Source organism: Microtus ochrogaster, chromosome 21 (assembly GCF_000317375.1).
Source record: "Microtus ochrogaster isolate Prairie Vole_2 chromosome 21, MicOch1.0, whole genome shotgun sequence".
Classification (NCBI taxonomy): domain Eukaryota; kingdom Metazoa; phylum Chordata; class Mammalia; order Rodentia; family Cricetidae; genus Microtus; species Microtus ochrogaster.
The window spans coordinates 13,942,965-13,954,150 of NC_022022.1; the positions used below are offsets into that span (position 1 = coordinate 13,942,965).

Genomic DNA, 11,186 nt, shown 5'->3' on the forward strand with positions numbered 1-11,186 from the left:
CTCTGTAGACCAGGCTGGTCTCGAACTCACAGAGATCCGCCTGCCTCTGCCTCCCGAGTGCTGGGATTAAAGGCGTGCGCCACCATCGCCCGGCTAAAATGATCTTTTGAAATACATATATACTGGGTATAAATGGCTAAATTGTGCTAACACACATAATACTTGAATACTTAATTAATTTTGGAAAATGTTGCCCATTAGAATTATGTTGTTGATTTTAAAATGCATATTGAAGTCTAGGTTGCTAAAATATGGGGAAAAGCTAGGCATGGAGGAACATACTTTGAGTCTCAGTACTCTAGAGCTGAGGCAGGCAGATCTCGAGTCAAAGGCCAGTCAGTGTTAATTACTGAGATCCTGTCTCAATAAACATAGAAATAAAATACGTGAGGAAAAATGAGGCGTGACACAATTTAGAACGGGCCATATTCACCAGCGTTGCAACTTTTCAGTATGCTAGTTACAATATTCTGAGTTATGCACATTTAACTGTAGGCACCGGGAGAAACTAAAGGAAAACAGCGAGCACTGGCAGCTCTCCTCTACAGGTGCTATGAACGTGTGTGAAACACTATGGTACAATTGTTAAAGCTAGAGACCAGCAGGACTGCTTAGGTGTGAGTCTCAGTTCTATTAGCTGCTACAACTATGGCCCTACAGAGGCTCATGCAAAAGATGAGAATAACAGCATGATTTACTTTCTAAGGTTTATGAAAGTTGAATTTTTAAAAGCAAGATAACAACACTGCTTAGTATAATGCTAAGCCACACAGAAAAAGCTGACCACATATTTACTCTTATTTTTTCTCACTTTTATTTCAATTAATTTCAGTATGTTCATGAATTTATGTACATTTAATTTTAGGGAAAGTTAAAATTATTCAGTACTTTTAAGATAACATTATTTCTTCCTTATGTACAGATTTTAAAACTTAATTTCCAGTTTAGTTCTTTGGTGAAGACCAGTTACTTGGGAGGCTCAGGCAGGAGAATCTCTGAGAGAAAGAAGAGTTCAAGACCATCATGGGAAATATAGCAAGATCCCTGCCTCAAAAACAAACAGGAAAATTAACTTTCAAAGTAAGTAGGACTGTGTTCTAACTTGCAAAGCCTAATCAGAGAACACACACACACACACACAAAAGCATTTTAAAAATTTACTATTTGAGTGTATATCATGTGCTTTTGTTTTTGAGGTGTTTTCTTTTCTGGTGAAAAGGGGGATGAGACTGTCCTGTGATCTGAAGGTTAGCAACGTCCCTGGTTCTCTAGGCACTAGAAGCTACTAATGCTCTGCACTTACAATGGAAATGTCTTACATTACCACCAAGTGTCTGCTGCCCCCCCAAAACCAAACAAAAACCCTAAAAACAGTGCAATTTGCTTTCAACGGCTTTTTTTTCAATTAAAATTGTTATGTGCGTTAGTATTTTTTTCCTTCTCCATCCCAGAACAGTATCACAAGTTTATAAGGTGTTTCCTGGTGAAGTCTAAGTAAGAAAATTTCCAAGTTTCTTCCTGATGCATTCACACGTGGTTATCGTTCATAAAACAATAATTAAAGCCCCGATGGTAAGACCTAGTGACTTCAAACACTACGCTGTAAAAAGAATCACTTCCCTTGAGCACTAGAGAAGCCTGGGAGGCTGGCTCCACAGATCTGAAAGAGCATCTCAGGGGGCGCGTTACTCAGGACATGAAAACAAGGCTCCTCGGCGGGCTCATCACGGCTCCGCGCGGATGTCAGAGCTCCATTTACAGCCGGAAAAGCGGGCGAGTCCGTGGGACAGAGGCAGGAACCGGTCAGAGGGGGCGAGGCCGGGCTCCTGCACCTACAGACCCGGAAACTCTCTAGAGGGTGGGGCGGTACCTGACCTCCGCGGCGCCAGCGTGTTCACCACAGAACCTTCTCCCCGCGGCCGCCACCATCCTGCAGAAACGCTTCTTCTTCTCCACGAAGTAGCTGCATCTGCCCTCCGCTGGCAGAGCGGTCGCGTGCGAGGGCGGCGCGGGGGCCTCCATAAGCCACGATCCTTTCGGCTGTCGGGCGTCCCGCACCCGGCCCCAAGCCGCCACCAGCCTTTGATACCCCTGCCCTTAACAAACATGGCCGCCTGGGGGCGGTGTGGGTGCGTGCGTCCCACCTCGCTGGTTAGTAACCGGAAATACGCAACCACCGCGGCGCATTCGCGCCCCTGAGCCGGACGGAGCTGATGGTGGCTGCCGAGGGCCAAACCTCCTTCGTTCCCTGTGTTTCTCGTTCCCCGCCTCCTCCGCGGGAGCTGAGCGCCAAACTCAAACTCTGTCAGGCCGGGGACTTCTTACAAACTGGCACTGAGGCCCAGGCCTGCTGGGCTTTTTCGCACAGTCGTCGGGGCAGCGGTCCGACATGAGTCAAGTTCTGTTCCAGGACCTTGTCCCCTTGCAAGTGAAATGCAAAGACTGTGAGGAGAGGTGAGGGCCGCGCCTGTGGGCGCCGGCGGGTGGCGGTTGGGGTCGAGCCAATGGGGAAGATGGCGGCCGGGCTCAGCGGGACTCGCTCCGCGGCCGTGGCGGACTGACCACCGGGACGTGGGAAGGGACCCCGGGGTTACCTTTGTGTGTCGCCGAGTCGGCGGCTGCGGAGGGGACTCGACGAAAGGGAACGAGGGAACGGGAAACTGACTCCCCTCGCTCGAAGGTCCTGGCTCTGAGCGGGACCGAGCCCCTGCCTGCTCTCTGGGTGGGAGCTCGGATCCTCTCCTCTGCAGTTAGTTTCTGCGAAGCTTCACGGTGACTTGAGGGGAGGGTCCGCACCAGCCCCTCGCTCATGATCTCCTTCGAAGGATAGTGGGAGTGAAGCTTTAGAACTTCAATTAAAAAAAAAGTTTCTTGTTTTTTTTTTTTCAGTGATATTCTTGGGCTCCACCTGCACGTCAGTTACAAAGCAAAGATACATTTAACCAACCCCAAACACTGGAAAGTCAGGAACTCTGTTCAGTCAGTGAATACTGTGAACGCGGAAAGCTGGACCCCTGGGGTCCCATGGTCTTTACGAAGTTAACAGTGTGGTAGAGAACATTAAACCTGTCTCACAGACAAATGCAAACGAGCAACATTAATCACAGGTGATGCTATCAAGGCTCAGATAGGTTTGATTAGAAGTGAGATCTGATTCCTCCCGTTTTAACCAATATTTTTTAGCTGTTATTTAGTTTCTGTGAATCTAGTATGCTCATTTGTAAAACTGATTTAGCACATGCCCATATGATTTCACTGGAAATCAGGCGCGAAAGTGTATGTAGAAACTAAACGGTGACGAAATATCGCCTGAAAAAAAATGAAGACATCGGATTATTGAGTTGCTAGTTAAACCATGGTTTACAATTTAGAATTGGGTCCAGAACCAACTGGCAAAGCAGTCAGAATGGGCTGAGATCATCAGCCATATACAGGGAATCTGTAGATTATTTTCATTGTCTTCTTGGCTTTGGCCGTTGAACTTATGCCTTCCCTCAGCAAGCTGTACAATGATCTATACAACTCCCAGTCTCTAATTGGTGATTAGTTTGTGCTGTCCAGTATGTGGCCATTATCTACATACAGTTATTAGGCGTGACCTACTCCAAACTGATGTCCCTAAGTGTAAAAATTGATTGTAGATTTTGAAGACATGCTAGTAACAAGAATGTAAATTTCAATGTTATGGTGATTATCCGTTACAGCTATTTTTAGAGTATATGGGGTTAAATGTATTCAAATTAAATTTACTTTCAAAGCTAGGGGCTTTCTAATGTGACTCTAGACAATTTAAAATGACACTTATGACTCACAGTTGTGCGTTTGTTTTGTTTCTGTTTGGCAATATGGGACATTACTTGTGATTCGAAGCTTGACACGCTCAACTCGTCTCCAACACTTTGTAATCAGAATTAACCATGTTAAAACCCAATTTCAGCTTTTGAAATTTGTTTAGAAACCTGATATTACTATCAGCTTTGGCAAAGAGCAACCACTCTTACTAAATCAGATTTTGCTGGGACACAGGCATCCTTCTCTGTTACCAACTGTGTGGTTGCTTCTGCACAAGGGCTTCAGTGAGTAACTATATGGGGTATTAGTGGGAATATAGCTCTGTGGTCTTTATTGTAGGATGCGTGTCGGTCCTCAGCAACAATAGCAGAAACTCTACAGTCTTCAAAGTCTAAAATATTTACTCTCTGGCTTCATGAAGAATAATTTTGCTAACCCTTAACCTATAGGAAGGACAACCTAGCTTCTTTAAGTCTAAAGACAGTTTGTTTACTCTGTGTGTGTGTGTGTTTCTGTGGATTGACTCATGTCAGTCCTTGCAAAATGCTATCATAGACTTTACCACTGTACTGTACTCCCAGCCCCAATCTTATACAGCTTATTAACATTTTTCTCATTTTAAAATTCAGAATAATAGTACCTACCTCATAGGATTGTTATTGAAGATGAAATAATTTAATGCATACAAAGTGCTTATAATAGCAACTAGTATATATTAAATATTCCCTAAACCTTAGTTATTAGTAAGGTGTGATTGCATAAGTAGTCTAATAAAGTCTAATAAAGGCATAGAGGAAGGGAAGGCAGTTGGGTAGAGGGTAGTGTGACTCTCAGGGGACCCTACCTGGGAGAAGTGGTGAGATCTCTAAACCAGCCTTGGATAGCCACCTGCTCTTTTGTTTTGATCTCTAAACTCTCTTCCATGGCCAGAGGAACTTAGCTCCTCTTAAAGCCTTGTGCTCTCTCCACCGTAGCTCCACTGTAGCTCCACTCATGCTCTGCCCTCTGCCTTGGGTAGTCATTCTTTCATGACTCCCAAGGTGTCTGTGTGTGTGTCTGTCTGTCTTTCTGTCGCGTGTTGTGTGTGTGTGCAATGTCAATATGTGTATGAATATGAATGAGTGTGGAAACCAGAGGTTGGCTTCTGGTATCTTTTAAAAAATTGTCTCCACCTTAAAATTCTTTATTTAAGAAATTGCATGTATATATTTAATATCTTGTGGAGGTCAGAGGACAACAGAGGAGTCTGTTCTCTTCTTTGACCGTGTAGGTTTTGTGGGTTCCAGGGATGGAATCCAGCCTGGGAGCGAGTGTCTTTCCCACTGACTCATCTTGCTGACTCTCCACCTTATTTTTTGAGACATGGTCTCATCGAACGTAGTACCTTACAAACTAATTGACTAGACAGGCTGGCCTGTGAGCCCTGGGGATCTCCTGACACTACACTGTCCCGACCCCTAGGGCTACAGATGTATACAAACACATTGACCTGGGCTGGAGAGATGGCTCAGAGGTTAAGAGCATTGACTGTTCTTCCAGAGGACCCAAGTTCAATTCCCAGCAACCACATGGTGGCTCACAACCATCTGTAATGAGATCTGGCGCCCTCTTCTGGCCTGCAGGCATACAGGGAGGAAGAATGTTGTATACATAATAAATAAAATCTTAAAAAAAAAATATTGACCTAAAAAATATTTGTGTGTGTATGTGTGTCTTAGTGCATGTGCGTGTGTTAGCATATGTGTGTGTGTGTTAGCATGTGGGATGTGTGTGGTGTGTTTATATCTTAGCATGTGGGGGGTGTTGCGGGAGTGAACATATGTGCCTGGAAAGGGAGCCGAGTGTCAGGTCTTTCAGAGCTGGAGTGAGGCCTTTGTGGACTGTTTGGTGTGGGCTGGGGTGCAGACTGTGAGAGAACAAGTATGTGCTTTTAACCACTGAGCTGTCTCCCCAGTCCCACACTCAGCTTTTAATTTGGGTACTGGGGATCAATTTCGGATCCTCATGCTTGTGTGGCAGGCACTTTCTGTGCCATCTCCCCAGAGCCCCAAGGTGTAGCTTAAATCCCTTTCCAGTAAGGATCTTTGAAAGCTGACTAGATGGCCAGGTGTGGTGGGATTCTAGCATTGAGGCAGGGGCAGGTGACGCTCTGAGTTTGAGACCAACTATAAAACTGGGTGCCTAATTGAGATTAATTGTCTTTAATTAATTTTTTAGGTAGCATTATGTAGTAAAGAGATAAGTTCAAGTTTGGGCTTTGTGGTGCGCCAAGATTATTATGGATTGGGATAGCGTGCTCTCTCTCTGTCTCTCTCTTTCTCTCTTTCTCTCTCTCTTTCTCAGGTATCCAGCAGTGTAGGCACTCAGTAGACATTAATAGCTCTTCTTTTCGGTCTCTTGAGCCCTAAACAATCAGATAAATCTAGGTAACTTGGTCTGACTTCAGTTTGCGGACATGAACTGTGTTTGCTTCTGTTTGTATCCTTAGCACCCAGCAGAGTACCTGGCTTACGGTAGCTTTTGTCTTTTGTGCACCAAGAGGATAAGATCACAGCTTCTAGATGGCAGCAATGGGCTGAACTCCAGCTCTGGTGTCTAATGTTTAAGATCTTTATTTAAAAATAAATAAGTAAACCAACCTGGCTAGATCTGACTGGTCTAGAGGGTGTTATTCAGTTACAAACAATGTTTAAGGTGTGGCCTCAAGATAAGTAGTGTATTTCACTGGGATTTTATTTATTTGTCTTAATGCTCTTATATCATGGATCTTTCTAATACAGCAAATAAGATTTGTGGCTTGAGATGCTATAGCTGCAATCTCAAATTTTCCTACCACATATTTCTAGAGGTGGTTTTGGGTTTTTCTTTTTTTAATTGATTTTATTGAGCTATACATTTTTCTTTGTTGCTCTCCTCTTCAATCCTCTCCCATGCTTCCCATGCTCCCAATTTACTCAGGAGATCTTGTCTTTTTCTACTTCCCATGTAGATTAGATCCACGTATGTCTCTCTGAGGGTCCTCATTGCTGTCTAAGTTCTCTGGGATTGTGATTTGAAGGCTGATTTTCTTTGCTTTATGTTTAAAAACCACTTATGAATGAGTACATGTGATTGATATTTTTCTGGGTCTGGGTTACCTCACTTAATATGATTTTTTTTTAGCTCCATCCATTTGCCTGCAAATTTCAAGATGTCATTATTTTTTTCTGATGTGAAGAAACACATGGGAATTGAATAACAATGCTTCTTTTAGGCTTAAATTTCAGAATTAGGTTCCATGATGGCAGAGTGGAAGGTAGCAGGTAGCTGAAGCAACATCTGAGGGCAAGCAGGAGACAGACCACACTGGGAATGGTCCAAGTCCTTAGAAACCTCAAAGCCCATCCCCAGTGACACACCCCTTCCCAAAGGTCACAGCTCCTCATCCTTCTGGAAGTTCTACTAACTTGGGATCAAGTGTTCAAACATATGAACCTATGGGGGGCCTTTCATACTTAAACCACCACAAATTTGTTTACCCCCCCCCCCCCACACACACACATATACACACATATCAAAGAAAGGCCCTTGTTGCTGAATTTAGCAGAATAGTTTTGAGATATGTAAATGTTTTTCACTAATTTTATCTTTATTTTGTTCCTCAGTTTAATGTTATCCTTGTTCATAATGGATACTGCATAGTATGTGGAGTGTTGTGGCTTCACTCTCTCAGAGTGAGTGAAGCAGATAATAGTAAACTTGTTGAAAATACTTACGTGAATATAATGCACAGAGAATGTTTTATGTAGATTTGCTTTGGGGCTTAAAATACTTAATGTATGTAACAGGATAGTGATTGTCATTTCCTTGAGTATAAAAATAATGTAGATATTATAATATTTTAACTTTTTAAGATAGTATCTGTCTGTAAGTCAGTTTGATCATTGCAGTGGTAATTTTCAGATCTAAAAGTTGTTACTAGGCGAGACCAGCCTGGTCTACAAGAGCTAGTTCCAGGACAGGCTCCAAAACCACAGAGAAACCCTGTCTCGAAAACCAAAAAAAAAAAAAAGTTGTTACTAGGGCTGGAGAGATGGCTCAGTGGATAAGAGCACTGCCTGCTCTTCCAAAGGTCCTGAGTTCAGTTCCCAGCAACCACATGGTGGCTCACAACCATCTGTAATGAGACTCGGTGCCCTCTTCTGGCCTGCAGGCAGACACAATACTGTATACATAATAAATAAATAAATAAATAAATAAATAAATAAATAAATAAAAAGTTGGCACTAAATTGATGGTCTGTTTCTTAGTAGATGCCATTTAGAATCTGGCAGTAAGTTTCTTACCAGAATACAAGCAATAGGCACCCTGATTGTTCTCCCCATTTAGTCCACAGCATCTTCATTTTAAAAGTGACAAAAATTAAGCCTTCCATTAAGGATTACTTGTTCTTTATTAGAGCAGCCGTGCCCAGTGTACATTCTAGAACCTGTTCACAAGCTTGAGGCTTGTGTGTTTGGGTAGTGGTACTCATGTCCCTTGAACATTTCTGAGTTGTTCCTGTCTTTTCGTCCTCTCAGGAGAGGAAGTGTCAGAGTGAGCATTGAACTACAGTCACTTTCTAATCCAGTGCACAGAAAGGTTGGTATCTAGTTCCTTTTGAAATATGAGCATTTGTGTGATGTAATTATTGTTGTGGTTTTATTTTGTTTTAAGAAAGTGAGATCTGTGCTTACCTATACTCAGTCATCCTATAATCACTGAGGTGGTTTTACCAGGCGAGGCTTATCCATTGTATTCCACATATGCTGACTCTTGCATTTCCCTAAACATGAGAAATTCTGCTGTCCAGTTTATGGTAGTGGTGAACTACTTGTGCTCTCCCGGTCTTTTTGCTATTATAATAAAATTCTGGAGTTTAAAAAAGATGACTCTTGTTAGATCCATTTTTAAAATTTTTGGGTCATTTTATAACTGTTGCAAGAATAGGGTGGTGAAATCTAAGCCAGCCATTTAAATTTAATTATACTATGTATTACTAAATCCAAGAAGAATTAGGGGTTGATGTAACAATCTGGGTGTGCTCTGAGTATTTAAAAGATTAGCTTACTTTATATTTTGATTTAGAATGTGAATTTGATGTGAACTTCAAAATTGAGTTGAATCCATGCCTATAATCCCAGTATTCAAGAGGAAGAAGAAGGATTGAGAGCTCTTTGGCATCCAACCTGGGCTATATAATTGATGCTCTATCTTAAAAAAAAAAATTGACAGCACTAAAGATATAGGCCAAAGGACTAAGTGTAGCATGTGTTTTATGTGTTGCAACCTTCCCTGAACACATGCAAGCATGTTGTAGTTAGCAGGAACTGTAGTTTTTGGCTTGCTGTTGGTTTTCAGTAGCATCTGAGGCAACTTTCAAGAAGTACTTAAGTAGAGGTTACTGGATCACAGGCTGTTCTGAGGTAAGCCCCCAGTTTGTCAATTTTCTAGAACAGAGAGTAATATTCTTACATGTTAATCTTACATATGGCACCTCTTTTTTTTTTTTTTTTTAAAGCCTCATTAATAAATCAATGTTTCCAAGCCCCTAGTAGCTCCTTAGAAATGAGTAGACTTTCCTCAGGTTCTTTGTTAGCTCCTCTTACAAGGTATGGGTTTATCTTGGGCCAGTGTTCTCTGAAGTTGATTGTTTTTGTGTACCTACCTGTCAGCTGTGATTTCTGTCACACTTTGAATTTAACAACTTGGCAAGTGTCTTTATGAAAGGAACCCATTTCATTAGAAAAGGAAACCCATGGATTGTCTCTTTAGTGGGCAGCTGGAGTGGGAGGCCTCCTGGGAAGCCCTGGAAACATGTCACCTGATACTCACCATCTGAGCGATAAAAGCCCCTTCCTTTTTTTGTGTATGATTGTCAGTTTTGCTGATTGTGTTTGCTACTTTTGAAATACCAGACCAGTTAAGTTGAGGGAAACTGAAAATACAGTCGTTGAGTCTTGCCATGGTGCCAGAGTGCAAAGCTGCTCTCACCTTCTCTGACCTCATAGAAGATGCCCTAACTTCCAGCATTTCGCCAGCTTCTGCACAACCCCATGCAGGTCTCGTGGAGCCGAATGTCTGCCCCTGTTTAAAGATGCTCACTCTCTCAAGACTAGTAAAATTAAGCAGCACCAGCAAACAGGACTCTGACGTACAACTAATAAATTGATGTTGAATAATTCACTTTTACAAAAGATCTACTGAAAACATTTTTTTAAAAGTAATCTTTTCTTTAGGATTTAGTCATCCGTCTGACTGATGATACAGATCCATTTTTTCTGTATAACCTTGTTATATCTGAGGAAGATTTTCAAAGGTAAGTCCTTTCTTATTTGCTGGCCCTATGTATGGTCTAGGAATTACTTTCTGAATTTTATGTGTTTACACTGTTCTTTTTTGAAGCATATACCTGTTCAGATGGTAAGTTATTCTGGGAATATTGACTGTCTTATAATTATTGACAGAGTATTTTGAAAGATAAATGTCTTATAGATTATTAGTTTTTATATATTATATATTAAATGGCTCAGAATTTTGATGACTTTCTCAACTCCCGTTAGATAAGGTTGATTCAAATCAGAAGTTCCCTGTTTAGTTTTTTTTTTTTAACTCTTTGCTTTAGCCGCGGATACAATCTTCTGGTGATGTTTTGGGGATTCGGATTTTAGGAGTAACATTAAATAGTGATGACATTAGTAAATAAAGAATATTTCAGTCTATGAATGATAACTAAAGATAGTAATTAAGTTTCTGAAGAACTGTTTTTCTGTTTTCTGTATAGTTTAAAATTGCAGCAAGGTCTCCTGGTGGACTTCTTAGCTTTTCCACAGAAGTTTATAGACCTCCTTCAGCAGTGTACCCTGGAACATGTGAAAGAGACTCCAAGGTGAGGCCCGGAGTGCCATGGCACTAGACCTCTACACAGACTCCTCTTTGAGAGATGATTGATACAAAGTTATTTTCCATGTATCACAAACATCCCCATTTATTTATTTATTTATTTATTTATTTATTTATTTATTTATTTATTTATTTTTAAGCTGGGATTAGGGCTCAGTTAAACCCCAAATTTTAAGAAATCTTAACTGGGGGCTGGAGAGGTGGCTCGGTTAAGAACACTGGCTGCTCTTCCAGAGGACCAGGATTTAATTCCCAGCACCCACATGACAATTCACTACTGTCTGTGACTCCAGTTTCAGGAGCTCCAGCACCCTCATACAGACATATATACAGATAAAATATTGATGCACATAAAATAAAATAAAAAATCTTGACTAAAATAAGAAAATTTGAACCATGGTTTGATGTAGCTTTTAAAGTTTTACCAAGATTTATTTATTAATCTTCATCTTTTCTCTCTCTCTCTCTCTTTT

At 41.5% G+C, this 11,186-nt stretch overlaps 2 protein-coding genes across 2 annotated transcripts in view; one reads left to right on the forward strand and one right to left on the reverse strand.

Moving 5' to 3' along the window:
- Nucleotides 1-2,096, reverse strand: part of Trmt13 (tRNA methyltransferase 13 homolog) — a 15,935-nt gene extending 13,839 nt beyond the window's left edge. The window contains exon 1 of the mRNA XM_005357186.2: nucleotides 1,876-2,096. Coding sequence (XP_005357243.1) covers nucleotides 1,876-2,022 — 147 coding nt within the window. The 5' untranslated portion in view covers nucleotides 2,023-2,096. The remainder of the gene's footprint in view (nucleotides 1-1,875) is intronic.
- Nucleotides 2,097-2,201: 105 nt separating this feature from the next.
- The window catches only part of Sass6 (SAS-6 centriolar assembly protein), a 36,193-nt gene continuing 27,208 nt past the window's right edge, over nucleotides 2,202-11,186 (forward strand). Inside the window, exons 1-4 of the mRNA XM_005357187.3 lie at nucleotides 2,202-2,454; nucleotides 8,352-8,412; nucleotides 10,050-10,129; nucleotides 10,595-10,699. Coding sequence (XP_005357244.1) covers nucleotides 2,390-2,454; nucleotides 8,352-8,412; nucleotides 10,050-10,129; nucleotides 10,595-10,699 — 311 coding nt within the window. The 5' untranslated portion in view covers nucleotides 2,202-2,389. The remainder of the gene's footprint in view (nucleotides 2,455-8,351; nucleotides 8,413-10,049; nucleotides 10,130-10,594; nucleotides 10,700-11,186) is intronic.